The sequence below is a fragment of the Salvia hispanica genome, chromosome 2 (genome assembly GCF_029641045.1).
Source record: "Salvia hispanica isolate PSC_SH4W2 chromosome 2, Shi_PSC_v1, whole genome shotgun sequence".
Lineage (NCBI taxonomy): Eukaryota > Viridiplantae > Streptophyta > Magnoliopsida > Lamiales > Lamiaceae > Salvia > Salvia hispanica.
This window is the reverse complement of record NC_142693.1, coordinates 38,555,908-38,583,188: the sequence shown is the minus strand read 5'-3', so window position 1 is coordinate 38,583,188 and position 27,281 is coordinate 38,555,908. Positions and strand designations below refer to the sequence as shown.

At 36.6% G+C, this 27,281-nt stretch overlaps 2 protein-coding genes and 1 pseudogene across 3 annotated transcripts; all 3 read right to left on the bottom strand.

The window, feature by feature from the left end:
* Positions 1–877: 877 nt before the first annotated feature.
* On the bottom strand, positions 878–3,106 carry LOC125201079 (putative ADP-ribosylation factor GTPase-activating protein AGD6). The gene is made up of 3 exons (XM_048098987.2): positions 2,068–3,106; positions 1,900–1,989; positions 878–1,615 (listed from the first exon to the last, which is right to left on the bottom strand). The coding sequence occupies exons 1-3, from the start codon at positions 2,854–2,856 to the stop codon at positions 1,124–1,126; spliced, it is 1,371 nt and encodes a 456-aa protein (XP_047954944.1). The 5' UTR covers positions 2,857–3,106; the 3' UTR covers positions 878–1,123.
* Positions 3,107–9,494: 6,388 nt separating this feature from the next.
* LOC148932358 (zinc finger BED domain-containing protein RICESLEEPER 2-like) lies at positions 9,495–13,224 on the bottom strand (annotated as a pseudogene).
* A 4,029-nt stretch (positions 13,225–17,253) lies between these two features.
* LOC125202540 (actin-depolymerizing factor 1-like) lies at positions 17,254–19,213 on the bottom strand. Of its 2 annotated transcripts, XM_048100950.2 has the most exons (4): positions 19,103–19,213; positions 18,963–19,002; positions 17,774–18,039; positions 17,254–17,650 (listed from the first exon to the last, which is right to left on the bottom strand). In XM_048100950.2, the coding sequence occupies exons 2-4, from the start codon at positions 18,963–18,965 to the stop codon at positions 17,500–17,502; spliced, it is 420 nt and encodes a 139-aa protein (XP_047956907.1). In that variant the 5' UTR covers positions 18,966–19,002; positions 19,103–19,213; the 3' UTR covers positions 17,254–17,499. The 2 variants fall into 2 exon arrangements, with proteins under 2 accessions (XP_047956907.1, XP_047956906.1); XM_048100949.2 differs by lacking the exon at positions 19,103–19,213 and having other exon boundaries at positions 18,963–19,096.
* Between the last annotated feature and the right edge of the window lie 8,068 nt (positions 19,214–27,281).

The following is a 27,281-nucleotide window of genomic DNA, read 5'->3' as shown; positions in this document are numbered from 1 at the left end:
CAAGGAAGCTCTGGAGTCGTACAAGTATGATGCCAGATCACCCGGGATGAGGGATCACCGTCATTAAGTTATGTGGACAAACTCGACCTTATAGTGAAAACAGAGCACAACCATCTTCATGGAAGTTGTTGAAATAGAAGACTAGGTATGATATAGTATTTCGTAAAATGTCAAAAAACTTGATTGGGATGGCAAGGTGAGGGCCGTAGAGAAAGGGACTAACAACATCGAGAGAAAGAGTGGTTGGGCATCACACAAAGCGCATAATTCGAGCTCACTGTGGTGGGGAAGGCATGCAAAGAATTCTACCTAAAATTACACAGAACACAATATGTGCTCAAGAATTCCACCTAAAATTAGTATAGAAACACAATTATAAATAAGAACTATACATTTTTTAACTGGGGGATCAAAGCTCCAATAAGAATAATTAAAGGAGACAACATGAACTAATCATTATCTGCACTTTCAAGCAAATTAAAATCAACAGCTTTAGAGTTAGATGTGAAAGCAGCAATGAGAATTAACTGTACCATCAACTCTAGATTAGCTTGAAGCAACTTGCCTAGCTGTAGGAAAAAATGAACTATGTTATGTAATCAGTAACCAATCTAATGGAACACCAAAACTCAACCATATAAAGATTCCAGAAAGCTAGCCATTCAACATATCAATGGGCATAAGGTAGCCAATAATCTAAAATAGAAACAAGCAACTCAATATTGAGAATAAAGCAGAATGCATAGAATTCAATGTAGCTAGTGTAAATCATAATAAGTACATAGAACATATAATAAACCAAGCCATCATAAATGCAAGATGTATAGAATTCAATGTAGCTACTTGCTAGTGTAGATCACAATAAGTACAGAGAATATATAATCAAAACTCAACTATCATAAATGCAAATCTCAATGCAGTCTAAATAAATCTTAGAATGGGAAAAAATTGTCTTCGCAACACAAATAAGTAATCCGTACAGTATCTTGGGCGCTGCAGGTCCACTACAGGAAGTTTTACAATTGTAGACCACTTTCATCCACAAACCCACCACAAATGGTTTATAGTGATCAATCTGAAAAAATCAAATACACAGGGAGGAGGGGAATGAGATGCTCTAACCTCATATAAACCCACCCTCCGACCAGTTGCTGTCCGTTTTTCCATTATAACCCACTGACTTCTTATCAGGTGCACTCTGATAAAAATCATCGAATCCATCATCTTTACCGTCATCCCCCCAGCCTGCCCAGTTATCCCCATTCTGTAAAGTCGTCTCCTTTGGTGACTTCTCTTTGTTGCTGTCTTTAGCATCCCAATCATCCCATGAACCAGAGCTAACAGAGTTAAAATGCTGACTCGATGATGATTGCACTCCAACTGAAGAAGAATTGTATCCTCTAGACCCCTGTACAGAATCCTGATAATAACCATTATTTTCATTCTCATTTCTCGGCCAGCCAGAGCCTTCTTTTGTTAACTCCTCAACCTTCTGGGAGGCCAGAGCCATAACCCCTTTAAACATCCCCCATGTTTTCTGCCCTATCTCCGATGTCTTTGCAGTAACAACATTGACAGTTTCATTCACCTTGTGATCATAACCCCCATCTCTGACCTGTCAAAAGAGGGATCAATATGCAACTTACTCAAATTTAACCGTAGTCACATACTCAACTTTGGAACAAGGTAAATACACCTCAAACATTCTAGATTTATGGAGCATTATTGTTCAACATCAAGCAATTTATTTACTAGTATTAAGCAAATGAAATTCTAACTATAGTAAAGATTCTATAACAACGGGCATGTAATGCTACATACACATCTAATGAGTCAATGTACAAACAATGTTGCATCATTTTCTATCAAAAAAATACAGATAAAACAAAAATGCACTACCTTGGAGGAGATCTCCTTGGTTCCAGCTTGAACAGCGCTGGCGGCCGACTGCGCCGCTGATGCAGCCACCATTGATAGCATGCCAAATCCCTGCATAAGCAAAATGACATCCACCATCACAACCATATTCACACCACATACAATAACTAAAACTGCTCACAACTAAACCTGAGAAACAACCGAAAGGACATCCCCATCGGCGTTGTTCACAGGAGCAGGCGATGGAGTCGATCCAAACCCCACATACTTTCCACCTTGCGAAGGCGGCAGCCCCTCCGGCCTCGACTGATTTTCCGATATCTTCCTCGCGAAGAAATCCCCCTTATTCGCCGCGGACGCTTCCAACTCAGCCCGCGAATACATGCTCTCCGACGACTTAGACCGCGACGGCGTGTTGCCGCCACTACCGCCGCTCCTAAAATCCCCTACCGTATTATTTCTCCTGATATTACTATTCCCGCCGTCGTCGAAGCTATCCCAACTATCCCACCCCGCATCAACACCACCGGAATTGCCATTCCTGCCACTCAAAGGGGGCTTACTATTGCAACCATTCTTATTCGAATTCAACGATTCCTTCACAACCGGAGGATCGCGCCAGGGCTTTCCTTCGGCAAGCGCCTGGATGCGATCGCGGTAGACGGCGGCAGCCTTCATGTTGTACTTGGCAACAATGTCGGTTTCCTTTGGGACGCCGTAGTGCGAGATGAAATTGTTGAATTTGTCGTTGCCTCCGAGCTCCATCTTCTTGAGCTGGATCTCGGACCACGAATCCATGGTGACCGATCGGACGAAGGAGATGTGGACGCCGAGGCCGCGGTGCTTGCCGGAGCACTCGAGGCACATGAATATGCCGTACGAGACCGACGCCCATTGGGGGTTCTTTTGGGAGCAATCGACGCAGATCTTGTTGCCGGATTGCGATTGGAGCTCCCGGAGCCGCCGTGTCGCCGCCATACAATGTCGGATCCGGGTCGGAATCGGTGCGTGCGGTTTGGCGATGTGGATCTACAAAATTGAATCGATGATTGTCGATGCCAGCGCACGCAATCGAGAAAGAGATTGAGAGAGAAACAAATCGGATCCAATCAAATAAAGGAGGGAATGGCTGATGGAAACCGACGAAATAGAGAGAGAAGATGGATTTACAATTACACCCACTGCCAACTGACAGGAGACACCTTCCAAATGAAAAAGCATATAAAAATTAGCACTATATAATTTTATATATACTCCTATTAAACAAAAATGTGTTGTCTATACCCCCAATTTTGATATATAAAACGTGAGTTATCATAGTTTTCCTGAAATAGCTTTGAAGAATACTTGTTGATACTTATGAATAAAGGGAAAACTATTGTTTCCATTTCCAATTTAAGTACTATTAGTATTTGTAATTTGGTTTCGGTAAGAAACAATCTTTGAAAGTTCGACTATTATATATATATGGTGTTTTTTATAGACTTGATTTACTTTTCTTCTTTTTGTAGAGGTAATACACTTCTCATTTATTGATTTCATATCATTGCGTTATATGATTTTCCTTTACGTCCGAATCAGACGTTATATTATTTAAAATTTTAGTGAACTTTTCCAGGAAATCTTTCAATCTTGATCATTTCCATTGATTTTTTGGACTTTTAATAATGTGCAAATTATTCTCAATTCTACCATTGTTATTCGAACTCTTAAATCTTTTTCATTTTAAAAATAGATTTCTATAATAATAGGTACAGACTACTTTTGGTATATAAAATAGAAATGTGATCATACATTTTGCGTTTTATTAAAGAGCGAACTACACAGATGGTCCCTGGACTATGGGTTTATCTCGCCCATAGTCCTTGGATTTTAAAAATATCGTCAGTAGTCCCTGGACTAAGGGTTTATCTCGAAATTGGTCCTTTTGACTTTTTTTGGTACGAAAATACCCTTTGATATTATTTTGGGGGATTTGGGCAATTTGGTCTTTTTACACTTTTAACATTTTAAAACTGATATTATTTTAGTTATGTACTAACTTTGATATTATTTCAAAATTATCATTCTTCTTCCATTTTGTTATCCTTCACTGAATTTGTTTTTTTAATTTCAATATTAGATTTAATTTTATAAAATTTTAAATTTTATTTTTTAAATATCAATAAATTTTTTTAATTATAAAAATTATTAAATAGCAAAAATTAATAGTTATAATCAATATTTGATAGTGTATAGTACTATGTAATCAATAAGGTATGACAACGCCTTAGTTTTAATCAATATTTAAATAGCTTTAATCATAAATAGATTATATAACACAATTTATTCTGAAATAAATATGCATCTAATGTAAGACTAATATAATTTTTGTTTATTAATTTGAAAACAATCAAAATTTACTAGAAAATTTTAACAAAAATACTCCTATATAAAAATTTTAAGTAGGATCAAATTTTTAGTCAACTTCATAATATTTAATGATAAGCAATTATAACAACCGAACGGAGGCTAAATAGAATAACTCTTATTTTTCCATCATGATTAATATTATTTTTCTGTACTTCTTCAATTCAATTGAATATTATATTAAATAACAAAAATTAATAGTTTTAATCAATATTTATAGTGTCCATGAATTAATAGTTTTCATTAAAAAATTTATTGATATTTAAAAATCTAAATATTAAATTTAATTTTATAAAATTAAATCTAATATTGAAATAAAAAAAAATTCAGTGAAGGATAACAAAATGAAAGAAGAATGATAATTTTGAAATAATATCAAAGTTAGTACATAACTAAAATAATATCAGATTTAAAATGTTAAAAGTGTAAAAAGACCAAATTGCCCAAACCCCCCAAAATAATATCAAAGGGTATTTTCGTACCAAAAAAAGCCAAAAGGACCAATTTCGAGATAAACCCTTAGTCCAGGGACTACTGGCGATATTTTTAAAGTCCAGGGACTATAGGCGAGATAAACCCATAATCCAGGGACCATTTTTGTAGTTCACTCTTTATTAAATTTGGTAATTTCTCTACACTCAATCATCATATTGGTAGTAACAGAAGTTTGGTAAATAACCGGAATTTCCAACTGCAGGTGGTGCAAGTGGAATTGGTTTGGAAATTGAAGTGTTATACAAGTTATTACTATGAAGCAAACCATGCTATTCTTAAATACAAGTCGACAAGCGACCCTAGAGAGTGTACAATAGTGGACACGCCGCGGCTCCCACCGCGGGCAGCCTAAAAAAATGTTTCCCGGCCGCCACGGCTCGCGGCGCCGTGCAATAGGGCGCGCAGTCAACGCCCCCTCCACGCCGAGTGCTCGGCGCGCCCGCGTCCTACCCCAACGGCGGCTAGACTTGTCCAGCGCTATAGTGGACACTCTAAGACGATGTTTATCGGTTGAGGAGGCTCGACTGCCACCTCATTATGCATTAAAAAAATGATTTTAAAGATCGGTCTCTCTCCTTGATCTCGGTCAGGTTGGAGGCAACCACACACCAACTGCTTGGTTGGTCAACTTATCTAATGATTCAACCAATGAGATTGTGCCAAATGGCACATTCTCATTGGTTGATAGTTTTCTTTTAAAATTTATATATTTTGAAAATACTATATTAAATAATTATAAAAATTATACTAAAATTCATAATTTTTTATCCTTTATAAATAGAGACCACATTTGCTATAGTTTTGCACAAAAAAAAGTCTTATCTTTTCTCCTCATATAATCCTTCTCTTTTGGTATAATTAATTATTTAACATATTCTCAGATTCTCAAAATTTTTATTCAACCCAAAATTTCAATCCTTCCTAAGATTATTTCTCTAGCTTTAATGATTTTTCAAATTCTAGCCAATTTCAAACTAACATGAACACTTCAAACGCTCCACATGGTTGGAGTGAGCAAGAAGACATTGCACTAATGTTTGCTTGGTGTTTTATCAGCACAAATACAATTGTTGGTACCAACCGAACTAGTGTGAATCTATGGCTAAGTATTCTTGATCTATATGAAAAAAAAAGAAAAAAAAAATCCAAACATGGGTGAACAAAGGAGTTTGGAGTCATTGAGGCAGCTATACAAACGACTCAACCCAAATGTCCCCAAGTGGATTGGTGCATACAAGCATGTGCACGATCGAGCTACGAGCAGCTGATCTAATGAGGATATTGAGAAAGCCGTTCAACGACTCCATGGTAAGAGTAAGTTTACTCACCATAAGGTGTTTGGGAACGTGATGTGACACAATCCCAAGTGGGAATTGAAATTGAATAGCACCGGTTCATCGCGATTCCAGCCAGATGACGACAGCCTTGAAGAAAGTCGTGGAAGCTCAAAAGCGTAATACTACTGGTCGGCTTGGTATGTCTGCAATTTATAAATGTACAACAACGATGAGGATGTTGTCCTACGGGACGGTGGCCAACTTGCATGACGAATATTTGAGAATGAGCACACAACTCATTCGCAAATCTCTCATCAAGTTCGTTGAAGGTGTAATCTCTAACTTCGGTGATGAGTACTTGCGCAAGCCCACCAAAGAAGACTTGACAAGACTTCTTCATATTAGCGAACAACATGGGTTTCCAGGAATGTTGGGTTGTATTGACTGCATGCATTGGGAATGGAAGAATTGTCCCACTTCATGGGCTGGACAATATTTCGGAAGAAGCGGGAGTCCGACAATCATCTTGGAACAAGTAGCATCTCAAGATCTGTGGATCTGACATGCTTTTTTCGGAACTCCAGGTTCGAGAAATGATATTAATGTGTTTGATCATTCTCCTGTTTTTTATGATATTTTGGAAGGTCGAGCACCGAAGGTCATTTACATGGTAAATGGCTACGAAAAAAATATGGGGTATTATCTCACTGATGGCATATATCCTCAATGGGTAGCATTTGTCAAATCTATTCCAGGTCTACAAACGATGAAGCACAAATTGTTTGCTCAACATCAAGAGTCCGCGTGAAAAGATGTTGAGTGAGCTTTTGGTGTTTTGCAAGCTCTTTTTGCTTTTATCAAATGTCCATGTCTTATTTGGGATCGTGATATTATGGGAAAAATAATGATTGCTTGCATAATCTTGCACAATATGATAGTGAAAGACGAAATAAGCACGTATTCGAACTATTGTGATCCAGCTGAATTTATTGAAGATCGAGTTGGACAAAGAAATTGTCAAAATGAAGATGGAGATGAGAATAATGATTTCATATATTCTATGAATAGGATTGTGAGTCTAGCTTCTTACATGAAAAATAAAGCCCAACTTCTAAATAGAAAAACTCACAAAGTTCTGCTAGGTGATTTGGTTGAGCATATATGGGCAATATTCGGCAATAGCAATTGAATGTCTAGTTTTCATCTTAAATATGAGCACCAATTATATATTTTCAATTTCATATTTCAATTATTGTAGTTTATGTTTTTTATTTGTTAGTTTTTATAATTTTTAGCTTGTCATTTATTATGGTTTTTTTATAAATGTATAATAATAACTATATCATGTAATAATAATATTATTAAAAAAATAATATAAAAATAAATATATAATAGTGTAGTTGGGTGGTCATTGATAGACCATTAAAATATGTGTGGTTGGGCTAGATGAATATTGATAATGTGGAAGATAATGTGGAGGATATAGAAATGAATAAAATATTGAAAAAGTGGATGTTTGGGTTGGGTGGTTGCTAATAAACATGGTCTAAAGTTGGATCTCGACTCAATGAAGGCCTTCTATCATGAATTTGTTGCATCATAAAAAATATTACTTTAAATCACAATTTTTAATTGATTTCTGACATATCTCATACTCTCTCAACCACATTCAAAATGTCCACCTTTCATTTTTAATTTGTCACATTCAAGACGTTCACTTTCTATATTTAGAAATAAAACCTCTCTTTCCTATTTCATCTAACAACTCCTAAAATTTCGTGCCACTCAATGTGGACTGCTTGAGTCGGACATAGAGAGTACGATTTTAAGCACTACTAATTAAACATTATTCTAAATATAATTGTTCCATGAAGTAATTTTTTAGCGAAACTGTTCATAGTTTAAGCACAATGTTTCCGACGTAAACAAAATATTGATTCTTCAAAATGTTGTCATCTAGGTAGACTTGAAACCACATTGCTTAATTTGCATTATTGACGTCTAAAAATTTGATATTTAGATGGTTCGTAGCTTTAATTGACGTGGAAGCAGAGTTGGGTGCACAATTATCTTGGAACAATTGCAAATTTTAGTAAAGTTATATTTTAATTCACAAAGTTTGAGGCTATTAGATAAACCAAGAATTTAATGAAAAAATTGTACTCCCTTCATCCACTAAAAGTAGTCTCCATATATGGAGGACACGGGGTTTTAATGATAAATCAGTATAGTCAGAGCATCCGCAGCTGTCGTCCGTAAGACGGACGCAGTCCGTGCCGACAGCGCGGCATGCGCTGCCCGCCGCTGCGCAGCTGTCCGTACGTGCCGACGGCACGACACTGCTCGATAATAAGAGCACGTCCGTGCCGCTGAGCAGGCTGACGTGACGGCATGCGATTGGCCAACGGCTTAACCATTGGCAATTTCGTTTTTTTTTTAATTCGAAATTAATTTTAAAAATCTTTTTAAATAAAAAAAATATTTTCCCACTTCCTAATAAATTAAACCGTTTTCTACACACTTTTAATTTCTTTTTCAATTTTTTTCCCCAAAATTCACATTTTCATCTATAAATCAACACAAAAAATTTCCCACCACACTACACAATTCTCATCTATTCTCTCATCTATTTTCTCATCTAAATTCTCTCATCACTTACAAAAAAAATGTCTGGCTCCTGCGATCACCCCTCCGACTCCCGCTGTTGGAACCATGAATGGTTCGGCTCACAACCATTCCCTAGTCCGAAAACGCAATTCTCGGCCTTTCCTCAAACCCAAGGTTCTCAAGTTCCGGGTGGCTACCGGTCTTACTCAGTGGACGACCAAGATGCCCCCGATGGGCGATACGGATGGGCACCCGAACCCGGCTCGGGAGGGAGCGGCGGCTCTACTCATACTCCTACTTCTACTTCTACTTCTACTCCTCATGGTACCCGCACCCCGTACACTCCGCGGGAGATGGATCAGTTATTCAGAGCCTACTTGGCAGTCTCCGAAGATCCGGACGTTGGCACTAGGGGTGGATCGCTACGGTATACCGTACCATTAGTGTCATATCGTATACCGTACCGAAAGTAGCAGTATGACAAAATTCCATACCGATACCTTACCGAATTTTCGGTATACTGGAGTCCAGTGTACCGAAAATTCGGTATGATAATTTTCAATACCATTATCGTACCATTATTGTGGTATACCATACCGTATTACGGTATACCATACTTTTGCGGTATACCAAAATACAGTACAGCATACCGTAATACCATTATACCTGCTATAAAAAAAACTATTATAGTTTTATATCCAAAATATTTAAAATAACATTTCCAAGTGTTCAACAATTTGTAAAAAGCTCGAAACAATAAACTTCAAGAATCTAAATCCAAAACAACCAAACCTATACCCAAAATATTTAAAATAACATTTCAATTGATCAAACACTATCTTCATTTCTCGCAACCTTGTTGTCTTCATACTCACAATCCCACAAGAAATCTTTGAAGGTGTCATCTGCATTTGACAATCTTTATAAATAGTCGAGCATAATCATAATGGCAAATACTATGAAACAACCAAACTAAAATAAATATATGAAGTGTAAAATCCATATATCGACACCACCTAATTAACTAAGAAGAGGTGAAGCGATTAAACTTAAAAGTAAAATAATGACAATATAGACTACTATGTAGATGACTTCAGTTTTCATATGAACAGAAGTACTCGACATTACATGGCTGATTGAAAAGATGTATCTTAAAACAGTAATATAATATCTAGTACCTCATAAGTTGTTGGATCAAATAGGAGATAAAACTTGAGAGTCATCTTGACTCATGGTTGCATCTACAAAATAATATAAAAAATAATTATCATATATAAGATAAAGAAATTTAATAAATTACACTAACACAATAACACTTACTTTTTTCAATTTCTTCAATTTCTTTATACAACTCAAGATCATCATCAGTTGGATCTTTATATAAGCTGAACTTATCTCCTCTGAGCTAATCATTCGTGCACACCAATGACTCTACCATTTTTGGGCTCAAGCTAGTCCTAAAAGGATCCACAATCCTTTTACCCAAGCTAAAAGCTGATTCACTAGCAACTGTTTAGCAACTGTTGAGCTAGGAATTGCAAAGATATCCTTTGCAATTAGTGAAAGGATTGGATATCTAGTTTCACTTACTTTCCACCAATCCAAAAGATCAAAAGAAGGATTAGACCGCTGCTCCATCTCATCAGCTAGGTACTTATCCACTTCGTTGGATATTTGTTTAAGTTGGTCTTGAGAAACTTCTTCTTCCACTCCATTGTAAATTTCATCAAAGAGATGCAAACCACCTTGACAAATATTGTCTTCATTGTCCACATGTTCTATGTACGACTTCTGATCCTGAGTGGACAAGGTATCATGCACTCCCTTATACTCTCCCCACAAACATACCAAGTCATTTTTAAATCGATCACATAACTCTTGAAGCTCTTGATCATCATCTCTCAATTTTTAGCCTCTCAATTTCTTAACGCTTACCGTAAGCATTTTAAGCTTGTTTCTTGGATCCAGAACACTAGCAATAAAAATCAGTGGATTCATCTTATTCCAATTCCCCCAATAGTTATCAAATTTCACCTTCATTGCTCTTGCAATATCTGCAAGATTCGGATCTGAACCATCACTGCACCTTTTCTCAATCTCAATTTGTAGAGCGAACATTGAAAGTGAAATCAAATGAGATGTAGGTGTTTTTGATGCACTTAACTCTAAAGTCGCATCATAAAAGTTCTTGAGAAAATGCACAAATGATTTTGCATTATCCCAATCATCTGCAAGTGGAGGCCCCATTCTTTTATTACCCTTTTCATCCTTCTCTTGAAAGTATTTCGTGAAAGGAAACCATTCTTCATACATCCTTTCAAACACCCTTCTAAACTTCAATGCAACTTCAAGCATCTTATAGGTTGAATTCCACCTAGTTTTCACATCCATTGGTACTGTTGATATACTTGAAAACTTGGCTAGAAGAGCAAACTCCCTAAATTTATTCAATCTAGAAGGGGATGAATGAAGGAATATAACTGCATTCCTAGTAGCCTTAATGGAAGAATGTAGTTTCTTCCTAATAAATTATACCGTTTTCGAACACGGGGAATATAATTGCAACTGGCTATTATGTACTAAGCGTCAAATACTATCTAGAGAAACAAGAGAATTTTGTATTTTTGAAAATAAAAATAATTAAAAGCAAGTAAACAACTAATTGCAATTAAATCACAAAGATAAAGTATGAGAGATAAGAGAATTCTAGGGATGTGCTTTCACAATTATGGTTATACAAATTCCAACTACAATACTCTAGCACAGTTTATACTTCGATAGAACGAGTCACATATTTTATGCCCATGTGGTACAAGTGTAGATTACTAATTAGGGGTGGGTCGATACGATATATCGTATCAAAAACGTTGTATCGTGTTTCGTATCGAAAATATCGATATGAAAGAATTTCATATCGTTATCGTATCGAAAGTTTCGATATATCGACTTTCGATATATCGAACTTTCGATATGGATAATATCAATATCGTTATCATATCGATATTTCGATATATCGTAAGATCGATACGATATATCGAAATATCGTTATCGTATCGAATACCTATATATCGAAAAATATAATTTCAAAACTGAAAAATAACACAAAAGTTAATAAAACTTCAACACAATAAAATAAATAGTGTTCTTATTAGGGTTTCATATATATATATATATATATATATATATATATTTATTTTCTAAATATATGAATGAATTAAATGGATTTATATATTTATAATTTTAAACTTCAATATGTATTGAATTTCAATATGTTTCGATATAAAACGATATATGACGATATAAGGAAATTCATATCGTTATCGTATCGAAAACTTACGATACGATACCGTATCGTATCGAAAATTACGATATACCAAAAATTCGATAATTTTTCGATATTTTTCAATACGATACGAGCGATATATCATTTTTTCGGTATTTTTCCCCAGCCCTATTACTAACACTAGGGTTGTCAATCCTAGATTCATAACTCCTAAAAGCTCCTAAGGCCCTTGAAAAGTCTCCACTCTCAATTAACAGTGTCGTTTTAAGGAAAGCTAACTGTAGTGTCTACTAAGTGGATGTAACTCGTCAACCTCCTCTCACGATTAATGTAGCAAGTTACATTAAATCTTCATCGAATATGTTACTCAAGCATGAAGTATTAGGAACAACTTAGGGAATAAACGAAGTAAAACGAAAATGGATATTAAATAGAAAACATAATTGTATAAACCAATAAAAGTTACTAACACATCCCTAAAATCCTATGAATTTAGTTACACATGAAAGAGTAAGCTAAAAACATAGATTGTAGGGAAGTCATAAAGAAAATAAGAACTAGAGCAAATAAAACTTAAAGGTTGAATCCTTGTAGCCTTGATCTTCTCTTGATTCCTTCTTCAACCCCTTGCACAATGAAGAACTCTCAAATTTATGCTATGGAATTAATTGGCAAAAAGATGAAGGGTGAAAGATTAGGGTTGGAGGAGGAGCTATGAAAGCTCCCCTTTTGGGGCTATGGAAGGGTGAATTCTATGAATTAGGTTATGGGGTATATATTAGGTTGAGAAGGATTTAAATTTGGTAAAAAGTCTCCTCCAAGCAATAGGAAAGATGAAATTTTCGCTCCCCATAGTAGAAGGAAAAAATTTGGCTTCACAAGGTATTATCTTCTTTTCTTCTTTAAATTTCCGCCTAGGTTGCAATTGACAGTTTTGCGCGACTTTGGTAGAACGACCATAACTCTCTCCACAGAATTCTGATTGAGAAATCTTGGTACTAACACGAAGCTCTTTCGAAGACGAAGAGAATGACATGTAGAACACCCTGATCGGACTTCAGGATCGCCGAAAAATTGAATTTGAACACAGATGTCGTGCGCCGCGTTTTCCCAGCGGTCGCTGGCAAGGGTCTAGCGATCGCTGGAGAGAGTCATAACCCTCTGGAGTCTTTGCAACGACCGTTGCGTTTGTTCCAACGGGCCGCTGGGCGTCCCTTCAGTCCAGCTTCCGGAAATTCACCTTTTTATGCCCTTTTTCTGCTCTACTTTGCACATTTCTCACAAAAACGTCAAAATACCAAAATGGGTAAAATATTCAAATAATGGACATGTAATGCAACTTTTACAGTCAAACGGACCAAATAATGGCCTTAAAACCGTGCAAAGCGTATCAACTCCCCCAACCTTGAATATTTGTTTGTCCTCAAACAAAACAATAAAACACAAATATATACGCACGAAATGCACAAAGACTAGACGTCGTAATTGACTCATAGGATGGAAGAATAGATTAAGCATGAATTAACGCAATCAAATCAAGCAAGGCTTATTAGTGCACTTTCATTATTAACTCGTGGAACACATTGAATTCATGCACTCACATGTGTCAAACTTCCAAAGATGGGAAGTGTTCTTTCTCTCACTCCCAAAGTGTATAAAGGTAAAGCGTATAGCACTCAAATCATGCACCTAAAAAGGAAGGAAGAAGGCAACGGCCACCGCCTACCGCCGTCGCGCCACCCGCTCCCGCCCCCGCCCCCGCCCCCGTTCCCTTTGTGCCACCTCAACCCCCCACCAACTCGTTGTGGACCCTCTTGGCCACACTCAATATGGCCGATAGGTCTCGGATGACTCCCGATCAACTTGATTCACATGTTGCAATGATACGGGGTCTCCGAAGAACATTGGGATAGAGGACTAGTCTTCCACGATGGCATATTTTAGCCTTTAATTATGTACTCCATCTTTTCCATAGTAATGGAGACGTTTCTTTTCAGCACGGAGATTAAGAAAAATTGTGTTAGATGAGTTAAGTAAAGGGAGAGATGAGAATAAGGTGGAAAATGAAAAAGGTAGAGAGATGAAAAGAGAAAAAAGTAATAGAGAGTAAAGTAGATGTGGAAAAATGTGTTGACTTTTACTATAAAGGGAAATGACTCTATTACTATGGAACGTACTAAAATAGCAAAATGACTCTATTATTATGGAACAGAGGGAGTAATTTTTAATTTGTAGGATTTTAATTATGTATTTTTTTATTTTCTATGATTTTAATTATGTATTTTTATTTTCTAAAATTTTAATTATGTAATTTTTATTTTTTAGGATTTAATTATGTAATTTTTATATTTTAATGTATTTTTATATTGTAGAAATATTTTTTAATTGAAGTATTTAAATTGAATAATAGAATGGTGAGACCCTTGTGCTTGTCATTGCAGAAGAACATGAATGTGGGTGTTGTGCTCTTGCCTAAGAGCAGATAGTAAAAAATGAATAAAAATGGATTCAGACCCCACATCCGTGCTCTTGCCAAGAGCACGGATGGGGATGCTCTAAGATTGAAGAAAGTAAGAACAATAATGAGAAAATATGAATACAATAGTGTTAATAATACTCACTCCGTCACATTAAATATGCAACATTTGCTTTTCGGCACAAGATTTTAGGTAGTGTTGTTTTGTGAGTTAATGAATAGAGAGTAAAGTAAGAGAGAACAAAAAGTAGAGAGGGTATTGTTTTATTTTTAGAAACGTTCCATTTTTAATGGGACAAACTAAAAAGGAAAACGTTTTATTTCTAATGGGACAGAGGGAGTATGATAGATTTCAAATAGTGTTCGATCAATTATGTATTAATCAATATTCGATTGATTGGTCTGAGGTTATCGACAAAAAAGATTAGACTATTTTTTTTGGACACCTCAAATTAGAAAAATGAGTCTATTTTTCATGGACGAAGGAAGTACCACAATTTAAATAACAACTTTCCAAAAATAAAAGATACTCCCTCCGTCCGCGAATAGGAGTCCCGTTTTTCCATTTTAGTCCATCCGCGAATAAGAGTCCTGGTTCACTTTTACCATAAATGGTAATAAGGTCCCACCTTCCACTAACCCATTCCACTCACATTTCATTTAAAACTAATATATACAAGTGGGGGGAGTGTTATATTGTTAACTAATAACTTAATTGCTAACTACAACTAAATAATAGCCATTAGATATTCAAATTAAGGGCTTAGATCATTAATCTCTAAATGTCAATACGATCAACGAAAAACGTCTATAAGACCATAGGATTAATTCCAAAAAATATCAATAGGGGTATTAATGTCAATTAACTACATGTTTAGTTATAACTAACTTTTAAAAGAAATCCCAAAATTTTAAATTCATATAACATATATCAAATTAAAGATAATTTCATAAGGATTCCAACGATATCCTACATGCATATGTTCCGACGTTAAAATTTGAAAAAAATTCAAAATTTTTTAATTTTTTCGTACAGTAGAAATGTCAACATACTATATAAAAATATGTCAATATAACACATGTAGAATGTCAATATAAGCAATGGGTTAACATTCTTAAAGCATTGTGTTGACATTCTCAAAGCATTATGTTGATATTTTCGAAACACTATATTGACATTTTCATCCAAAATCCTAATTTGGAGTTTTTTTTTATCTTTTTTTATTTTATTATTAAAAACAAAAATTACACGTGGCAAATTGTAGACCACACGTTTTCTAAAATCCTATGGCCTTAAATTAGTTGAAGTTAGCAATTAAATGATGAGTTAGCAATTGACCACTCTCCTACAAGTGGGACCCCTATTCCACTAACCTTTTTCTACCCACTTTTCTTAACACTTCTTAAAATCCGTGTCATCCATGAATGAGACTCCTAATGGCGGAAGGAGAGAGTATAATTTACGTTTAGCAATAACTCAGACATTTTGGTTAATGTGCAATCTGACTTGAATACTGAACTTTTCTTTATTGAGAAACAATGTGAGTATTATGTTGTACCCTTTCCAGCTCTGGAATTTTTATTTACTTGTCATATTCACATGTTAAGAGTTGTGGAAATTTCCTATATTTCTTTCTATAATATTCTTGATGGCTGGGGTCAGAGGTCAGACCACTTGTACTTGATTAACTGAGTCATGAAAGAAACAAGAAAATCTAATGAGCTATCCAGAAGGAGAAAGGACTGTTGTGGAGGATTGAATGATAGAAGTGAGGTAAGAAAAATCTACCCAGAAGAGAAGATGGCCTCATATGATGTTCTGTAATAGTGGAATTTTATTTGATCTCTTATGTCATATAGCATATAGAATTTTTATGTAAATAGCCTTGACGTAATGTTCATTTTAGTGGTGAAGATTTTCAGTATATATTTATTCCCCTTTCAGTTTCTGTTTGTAATCAAGGAGAAAATTATCTAAAAATGTACTATCATATCTTGTCTTATTTATCTCAACTGCATTGGTGAGTCGGGTTAGTGGCCATGGATCCCCTACGGCGGACCTGCTGTGCTTCCTCCACAGCAGGTGATCCATGCCCTGGGTTGGTACCTATGATATGATATCAGAGTCAACTCAGGCATCCACTCTTTCATCGTCTACATATTGGGACTGCCTCAGTTCCTGTTCAACCACACCCTCACTCTATCCCTTTCAAGCTTACCGATGACAACAAGATCTTAACTACATTGCAGCCTTGGGCGAACACCACTCTTGAATCCAACTTCTTCTCTAAAAGAGTCGGCCGCCCCCTGCTAAGTCTGCCACTGATTGAGATCGTTTCTTCACTAAAAAAATACTATGCCCAACTTTTATTAAAACTTGTGTGTCACTTAAGATTTGCAGTAGTTTCTGAGTGAATGTATTAATATTTCACTCCAGGATTGTGACTTAGATATACTTATTCGAAGAAGTATCTAACACAGGTGGAAATAGTTGCAATCATGTACTAAAATTTAAGCAAAAGTAATCTGAAAAATAAAATCAAGAATGGGACATTTATAGCTTCAAACATCTAGCACACTACTTACCTAAATACATGCAGAATGGAAACACATGCAGAACACCCAACAAAATAAGAACTTCTGCAGACACTCATCAAGCAATCAAGAAATCAAACTTTTAGCTAGCTAGCTGAGTAAAGATGGCATACATGTGCAAGAAACGAATAAATTATCAAAGAAAGTTTGTTCTATCCATATCTACAAAAAGAATGAAATGGTAATGCGATGGTGAAAAGAATGTTAATTTAACTCGGGAATAAAGCCAGGAGTAAAAAATGTAGATATATCATATCATAACAAAACATGCCAGTCTTACACCTCCCAGATTGTTACAATATCAGCTTGTAGATTAAAACTACAACTGCAATACTTTAAAACATCATATACTAAAACACACATAAATTGCATCAAGTTATAAGAAACAGTATACCAAGTAATTGGCGACTACTTATACCCAATTTTACCATCCAACAATCTGTATGCATTGCATGGAACAACTGCATACGAATGTTCACTTACATAGCACGACCCTTAATAACATCAAGGCCCATTTCAGTTGGATCGGTTGCTTGCAGTTCAACTTGAATTCCGTCCAGCTCCCTCTTGAATCTGTCCTTCGAACTAGCATAGATCATCTTGCTTCTGATCCTTGAGGAATCAGGAGACCTTACAAAAGCAAAGCAATCGAGCAAATAAACCATATTCCGTGAGTAATGCATTTTTTTCTCAAAAATGTAGTGCATCATGATTTGTTAACTAATGGATAAGCTAATAATATGCTGACATTACCAAGCAATAAAGAAAATCTTGCTTTTCTGGCAATTTTCTGCAGTCACAAAGTCAAAATCGTAGATGCAATAGCGACATTCTTCAGCAGGGACACTGGCAGCGAAGTCCTCATAGGTTTCAGTTGGCTCACCAACTTTTTCAACAACAACCTGCTTCTGTTTCTCCTCTATCTTAAAGATAATGTAGCGATAAGTCCTTTTTGCCTTCAATTCCAAGAATCTCAACTTGCAGTCATCATGAACTGCCATTCCAGATGCTGCGTTTGCCTGTTATGTGATCACAAGAACATCATTTCGATAACATATACATCTTCATAGCAGGAGGCATATCAGGAAAAATCATCATGCTAATACAAGAAGCAGCTACTGCAGAAACGTGATATACTTATTTAATAATCTCAAGAGTCAAAAAAACAAAACACAAGTAACAAAGAAATGTGCAATGTCCAACCCCCTTCCACACACATCACCACTAACCAACAGACCCTGAATCCAAATATAATTTCAGCAATCGTGCCTTCATACAAAATCACAGCTCGAGACATTGAAAAATATCACCTATCTATTTTGCCGCATAAACAAGTACAGCAGTATATTTTAGCCTCTATAGTGATAGCAAATGGATCAAACTAGAAAATCACAATTCACAACACATACTAATTGCATTGTTACAGAATAGAGAAACTAATTAGAGGAGAATCCCCATCCATCAACTAGCTGTTCATATAGTCGAATCATTCTACGATTTATCTGCTAAAATTATTAAGCATTAGGATGGTTTGAAGTTTGAATCAATAAGTAATTTCACATGGACTACATAAACTTCGAAAAATGGACAAAACCATCAACAATCGAGCAAAACCACAGAAATGGATAGCAATTAATATCAGATCAATCAAACAACAGATACCACGCCTCGAGCGCAATTAAGCTGCAATTCTGCTATGCGAATCGCAAACTTATCTCAATAGCTAAATGATTCTTAATGAACTCGGTACTGAAAAATCAAAGCAAGAGAACACCATCCAACAGAAACAAGATCAATCAGGTAGCTCGCCGAAACAAAAACGGATTACTTCTTCAAAATAGACGAAAGAACAGAAACGAAAATCAGATCAAGCGAGCAATAATCAGGAGACGCGAAAGCAATGCAACAGGAAATCTGGAGAAACAGATGGGCGGAGACTCACCATTTTCAATCGTGCTTAATTTTGAAGCAGATAACGCGAACTGTGGAGAAAAGAAAAGCAGAGAAAATTAGATAGAGAATATGAGAGCAAGCGATAACGTGCGAGCTATCTTTATTGAGCGGGTGCGGTAGGGTTTTTACTTGATTTTACAGTGGGTGAAAACAACGGTTGCGTGACGCCGCGTGCACTTCTTCTCTATGCAGTCGGCGGCAATGGCGGCTTGCAATACTGGGAGTATTATTTATACTTTTATTACTACTTTGAATATTATTGTTACACTTTAAACATTGAAAAGATATCAACAAAATTCGTTTACTATTTGCAAAATTAGAATAGCTAATATTATCACCAGACATTGTAGATGATCAAATAGGAATTCCATGAATATAACAACAATATAAATGGTATTATCATTGTAAAAAAACTAATTTTAAGCAAGTTGTTTCAAAATCCAGTCATCCAACAAATTCTAGCAAATTGACTATAATCTAAATTTAAATTGCTACGAAGCAAATTGACTATAATCTCAATTTAAATTGCTACGAACTTAAAAGAAATGTCAATTGACGAGTGCATCTATTAAATAATAAACTAAAGAAATGTAATTAGCATATTTTAAATATGTTGGAAACCTTTTTTGTATGTTGGAGGACAATAATTAATGTTATAAACTTAACAATTTCATAATTAATCATTTATTAGTATTGTGGAAGAAGGAAGCTAATGTAGTGGGGAAACACGGCTTGGTTTGTAAATCAGCCACGCCACGAGTCTGCATTCTGTAAAATACGCTCTCGAGTGCTGTTATTATTTCATTACTTTTTTCCAAAAAAATCACCAGAACAGAAATGCATTCCATAGTTACGTACAGTTGCAGACGCAGAAATGGACGTGAGTAGGAGCTAAATTTTCAAAATTTACTCAAAAATAAATTTGTATGTAGTTTGGATTATTAATAGAGGCTTTTATATAATAATATGTATAAAATATGAATAAATTTTAGAACTTTATAGTAGAAAAAAGTTTAAAAAATGAATTCATTAGGGGCTAAAGCCTCTCCCCCATTGTATGTAGGTCCGCCAGTGGTTACATAAAAATGTAGGCGTTTCTTTTCGGCAATATAGAAAAATGTGTTGACTTTTACTAAAAAGAAAATGACTCTAGTATACCATGTAACGTACCAAAATAATAAAATGACTCAATTACTATAGAACGGATGGAGTATTATAATTTCCAAACATTTATGAAATTAAAGAAAATTATAAGAATATAATAATGATAATGCAAGTCGCCGAGTGGGGTCCACCACAGATTCTCTCTCTACTTTCCTGCGTTAATTCCACGCTACTCGATCATAATGAAATGACTTTTCACGTTCTTTTTTCCAAAAAAAGAGAAATAAAATTAAATTTTCTTTGCGATTAGTAAAAGTAGAGCAGTGGCTTAATTAGGATCGACCTGCTTATGCCTAGATTTTGTGATCTGAACTTACTTTTATTAACAAAATATTGTTACTTGATCTGAACTTATTTTTCTATAGTATTTTGCAAAAGTAAGAACGTGGAGGCAAGATTTCCATGGGGTGCAAGGTGCTGTCGCCATTATAGGTCGCCTATTTCGTGTTATTTAAAACTAGTCATTGCTAACAAATAAATTTTATACTAATTATTTTAAATAAAATTTATGTATATAATCGAATTTTTTTTAACATTTTACATGTAAATCGATTTAAAAAACACACTCAAAATTGAAATTGGATCAAGGTTATAAGATTTTTGGGTAACTAATTATATAATTTTCTGTACTTTTGTATTATTAAATAACTTTCTGTGATAACAATAATAATAATAATAATAATAATAATAATAATAATAATAATAATAATAATAATAATAATAATAATAATAATAATAAATGATAATAATAATAATAATAAATAATAATAATAATAATTTTTATTATTATAATAAATAATTAAAAATAATAATACCCCTAATAAAGAAATTTTAGATTTCAGTGGCTTGAAACTTGGCTTGGTCTGATTAGTGATCACTTTAGTTAATATGTCCTTTATTTGATTTGAACCGAATTTGGGCCCATACATGAATTAAATTATCAATGCTAAAATTTGTTATAAATGGTCCGACTGTGACGGGAGCCCAAATATAGATCTTCTTACCTAAATCAGGGTCTTTACTCTTTATCAATGCAAAACTCAATTTTAATACAAAAACGGAGAAACAAATATACGAAGATCACTTTTAGATTATTGTTATTTTATTTTTAAGTTATTATAACGAATATTACCTAAAATGATTTTAACATGATTTCAACTCGAATTTTATAATACGACCTAAAACTGCTTAATAATGTGACCCTTCATGTTTTTGATATTATTGACCATTAAATTGACAAATCTCATGGTCAGGATTTAGTCTGGATATTATATTAAGGTGCATTTTTGTATTGATCATTTTTATTTTCCTACCTCATCAAATTGAGTTTCATAATGTACTCCTTTCGTCTGTCATTAGGAGTCTCATTTTTTGGCACCACAGATTTTACGAAATGTTAAGAAAAGTGGATGAAAAAAAAGTTAGCAGAATAAGAGCTCACTTGTATATATTAGTTTTAAATGAAATGTGAATATAATGAGTTAGTAGAATGTGGAACAGTATTAGTACCATTTATTAGGGCTGACAATTTTTGACATGACACGATAACACGACACGAACCGGCAGGAAATTAATGGGTTTGGGTCAGAGCTTATTGGGTTTGTGTCCTTATCGGGTTGACCCATTAAGGACACGAAAATTTTGTGTCGTGTTCGTGTTCGTGTCGAGTTCGTGTTATCCGTTAACAATGCGTGTTCGTGTCGTGTTCGTGTCGGGTTCGTGTTATCCGTTAACAAATAATATTTTAATATTAATAATTCTTATTATTTTCATTTTTCAATACTTATTAAATGACTCTTACAATCTCATTTTTCAATACGTGTTGTTATCGTGTCGTGTTGACCCGAAGTGGTTCGTGTCTGAGGGTAGCAGGTCGTGTTCGTGTTCGTGTTCGTGTTCGAGGTTTTCTTAACGGGTCGTGTTCGTGTTTGTTGTTTCGTGTCGTTATCGTGTCGACACGATAACGACCCGACATGCACGATTTGCCAGCCCTACCATTTATGTCAACAGTGAACTGAGACTCTTATTCGCGGACGGACTAAAATAGAAAAATGGAACTTCTATTCGTGGACGGAGGGAGTAATTCACAAATTTATATCATAACAGTGTATAACTTAAAAGCACCCTTGAGTTGTGATTTTTTTTTTCGTGTAAATTTTTCAATCTTAATTCTATTAAGTTTGATGATATAATTGACATATGTTGCAACAATAGTTGATATTATCATCAATTACTCGGCCCTCCTTAGAGCATCCGCAATGGTCGCCTAGCGACCGGCTAGCCGATTCGTCGCGCTAGCCGATCGGCTAGCCGAACCATTGCAATCGGCCAGCGCGAAATCGGCCAGCGCATCGGCGTGGGCTGGCAGATCGCTCGTCGCTAGCCGATCCGCTGGCCGATCGGCTAGCCGCCATTGTAGAGGCCCGATCGGCTAGCGATCGGCCAGCGGTGTTTTCCGATTTTTTTTTTAAAAACCTATATAAACGCGATTTTCGTTTCATTTTCATTTGCACCACTTGTTTTAACGAGTTTTCTCTCTCTCTAACTTTCTGTACAAGAGCATTATCGAGCGATGGATCACAACAACGAGTCCAGCCCAGCGACGAGTGGATCTCAGACTCCCACGGTACCTGTGGGATCTGGATGGGGGCAGATGGGCCTGGGGTTTAACATCCCTTGGAATCAGATGATGGGGATGATGGCTGGTGCGCCGGGGGGTATGCCTGGTGGGATGCCGGGGGGTATGCCGTGGGGGATGACGGGCGGGCAGGGGAGCGGCGGGCAGTCAGCGCCCGGGTGGGGGGGTATGCCCCAGATGCAGCAGCAGATGATGCTGCAGCAGATGATGGGGATGATGTGGCAGGGCGGGGGGCAGGGGGGGGTGCAGCAGGGTATGTATCCCGGGATGCAGGGGGGATTGCAGGGGCAGGGGTCACCGGGAGGGTACCCGGTATATGGCCCTCTCTTGATTTTTTGACGGCTTCGTCTCACACTTCGACCCCAGCGGAGACGCAGTTCACTGGCGATGACCTTCTGTCGTTGCATGACATGGGGATCGATCTCGATGATCCGGATACTCCCGTTCCGGCGAGGCGGGCCGCGCCGAAGAAGAAGACGAGGGGGAAGGCGAAGGCGGTCGGCGAGTCATCGCAGCCCGCTGTTGACCACACCCCGACCCGGAGGAAGTGGACGGAGGATGAGTACGTCGGGGTGGCCAGGGGGTGGTTGGAGGTGTGCGACGACCCGCTTGTTGCGAACAACCAGCGGGTCGTCAACATGTGGGCGAAGATCAGAGCTGCCTATAGGAGGCACTGCCCGCAGGGGAAGGACTTCAGCAACGAGGAGGTCCGGAAGGGGTGGGAGCGCACCAGGGCCGCGGTGGGCCGTTTTGCGAACTTGTACGCCAACGCCCTCCGTCAGCTCAAGAGTGGGCAGAACGAGGAGGACGCCCGGAGGATAGCCGCGAGTCAGTTCCCTGTGGAGGGGAAGTATAAGGAGTTCACCTTCTGGGAGTGCTTCTTGTTGCTGAAGGACTTCGAGAAGTTCCGGGCGGGGTGCGACGCTGGGTGGTCGAAGAAGCAGCGACTGAACTATAGCGGCGACTACAGCGGCAGCAGCGGCGGATCTCACGACCTCCCCCCGGATGTCGAGGAGTTTCCGTCTCCTCCTTCATTTACAGGTCGCGCCCGCCCGATTGGACAGAAGCGGGCGCAGCGAGCTGCGAGGGGCGGATCCCCCCTATCGCCCCGCGAGGTCCAGTCCTCCGCCCTCCCACCCGCCCCACTCGAGTACACTCTCCATTCGCGTAACCATACGCGGGATCAGATGTACAAGGTCTTACAAGAGTGGAGGGCCGCCACAGACCCCACGGAGAAGATGTTTCTTCAGGAGATGCTCGAGAGCATGCGTGCCGATTTAGCCGCCGCGAGGGCACGGCTTACGGGTTCCGACGTGGGCTCAGATACCGCGGGTGGCGGCAGCGGCAGCGGGGGCGGCGACGGCGACGGAGACGGCGACGAGGAGTAGAGAGCGGCGGGACCCGTGTGTTGAAGCCCTTTTTTTTAGAAAAGAATCATGTATTTTTTTTATAAAATATTTGTACTTTTTTTTTAATGGAATGGATTATTTTTCCCGTATATGTGTCGTAAATTTAATTCCGTATTTTAGTAATTTTAATTCCGTAAATGTAGTATATTTTGAATTATTTTTATTGCGGCTGGCCTATGGCTGGCCTAAATCTAATGTGGCAGGTGGTTTTTTGAGTGTTGCTGACATGGCAGGGGAGAGAATGGTTGGCCTATGGCTGACCTATTACCCATTGCGGATGCTCTTACATTTTACCTTTTTTTGTCTTTTTAAACCAACATATCTTTCATAAATTTGATATGGATTCTATGTTTTATGCTACCAAAATCTTTTAAAACATGAAAATGATATAATAACATTGGATCAATTGCAAACCGCAATTAAACAAGTTAAGCACATAAAAACGAAAGAACAGGAAATTGACTAGGTACATTAACCAACTTTCCACTTACAGAGAGACCAAGAAATCTGAATGCGTTTGACTGTACATTCAATATAATGACCAAATAATGTATCTAACGGTGAATCGGTGATTTAATTTGTATAATTAATTGTTATGTGACTGAAGGGTCACAATTTCTAGAAATCAGGTCATCAACCAAAAGAAAACAACCATAATTGTTTATCAAAGTAGTTTTGTTTCAATAATCACATATAATTAATATCCCTCGGAATACGAAGATAAAATATCTCTTTCATAGTTTTTTTATGTAGACAATCATTGGATTGAAAAATATCTTCACCAACGACTTCATAATAATTTCAAATTATAGTTAGTATTTAATCTCATCATATTGGTTTTTTATAGTGTATAAAATCAGTCGATATTTGTCCCGACTGGGGTACCCCTCAGCTAAACGACAACACAAAAACAAGGAGTATTCATTCCTATGTCCTATCTCAAGAAAAGGCTGCAAAATTTGAGCCATTCCTTTTGCAATGACAAAGATTTCATGAGCGACAAGAAATGAGGAAAAAAAAAGCAACCACATTATAAAATCGTAGAATGCTGTTTCTTCTTTCCTGTGTCGGTGAAATGTTTTTCTTCAAAATTTTGAAATTAAATGCTTTCGCTACCTAAATTTTGATATTCGGCCGTTTAATCTAACAACTACCATCGAGATTTTTGCAACCAATTTATTGTGAGAAATCACCACCTCCACAACTTTAAGGGGGGTCAAAGTCTCTCCCCTGTCCCAATCATCAAATATCTTCTTTTCTTTTAGAAACAAAAATTAAAATTAATAATTGCACCTCAAACTGCACTACGAGACATTCAAGTTTTCATGAGCAAACGAGAAATTTTTGCTTTTCTCGGCATTTCTTTTTCGAATTTGTTTACGAAACAAAATGGATATTGATTGAATTTCTTGTGTATAACCCGATTGCTTGTAAGGACAAAGCACGTGGAATCAAATAGTTCATGATTTGTTGAAATTAAAGCTAAAATTTGAAATTCGAATCACACAATAAGGAACAAATGAGCTAGATCGCATTATGAGAAACTGGAATCACGAAATGAAGAGCTTACATTAATCTCTAACAGCAAAGATCTAGTTTAAAAAAGCAGAAAGCTAGGTAGAAGAAACTAGTAATTTTATTTTATAAGCTCAACGGATTATCCTCTAATAGGACGACCGGAAGCCAGCATTTCCTCCGCCGGCTTGGGCGGCAAGTGGACTCCGCTGCCGTTTTTCTCTGGCGGTGGATGTGGAGGCTGAGCGGCAGGTGGCGGAGGAGAGATCTCGTCCGGCAGAGGAGCGGTGAGATTGTCTGGAATGACGAAAACGCACTGCGAGGGGCGGCGCTGGTGACGGTTAGCTCTCTGCGACATTTTGAGAGGAGTGGACAAAATGTGGAGGAAATGTTTGGATGTTTTGGAAGTGTGGTGAAAAGATGTGTCTAGAATGGTTATTATATAGGGAAATTAAGTCAGATTATCCATTCACATGGGATTATGTTGCATTAAATTATTCATAAATTCAAACGAAAATTTGGTAAAAAAAATATTTTTGGTTATAAGTCTTGTTAGCCTTTTACTGTGAGTATGGCACCAAAAAATACGAGTGAATTACAAAATTATAGCGTGAGTATGGCACCAATAAATAAGAGTGAATTACAAAATTAGTACGTGAATGAATTTTGTGTATTTATGGTATTTTACAAAAATAAATTGTACTCCTATTAGAGATCCATGGATGAAGTCTTTATTTCTTTCTAATTAAATTAGGGAATATAATTACTTGGAGTCTAATTAATTCACGAGATTTAATTACTTAATTTGTGTTTAATTAAATAAGAAGAATTAATTACTTTTTATCTAATTAATTTTGGGGATTTAATTACTTGGGTCATATATTAAATTAGAGGATTTAAATTACATTGGATCTAGCTAAAATAGCATAACTTATTTTTCTTACTATCTCAAATAATCTTGATCCCAAGCATATCCTCAGCTTCTGTCATATCTCTCGTCTCTATTTATTGGATAATCATGCCCCAAGATAGTAAATAATCTTGATCCCAAGTATATCCTCAGCTTCTGTCATATCTCTCATCTCTATTTATTGGATAATCATGCCCCAATGCCCGAAACATATTCTTGTTGTTATAAATCAATATAATGTCATATATGTAGAGTACCAAGAATACCATATTTTTTCTATCAACTTTGTCAAATTAAGGACTTGGCCATCTAATTGAAAAGGAGGTTCCATGATCTTGAAGCTCCCTTATACGGTTATACCTTTGAACACCCATTGTAAGAAAATATAATGCTGAAATAAAAGATAAAAAATAAAAGGCGGAAGAATTTTAAAAACTACATTGTAACATGCTTTGGTTATTTTTCATACAATGTATAATGAGTTCTTTATATTGGAAAAATATAATCATAATCCTAATTTAATTCTGTTCCTATTAGATATTTATACAAAATATGTGGATATATCCATAAAGTAAATAAACCTATTCCTATTCTCTAGTGATTTAAGTGCGTATATCTTCTAAAACCCATTGGCCATTGCCGTATGATGAGTTTTGTTGTGTTTTGAATATA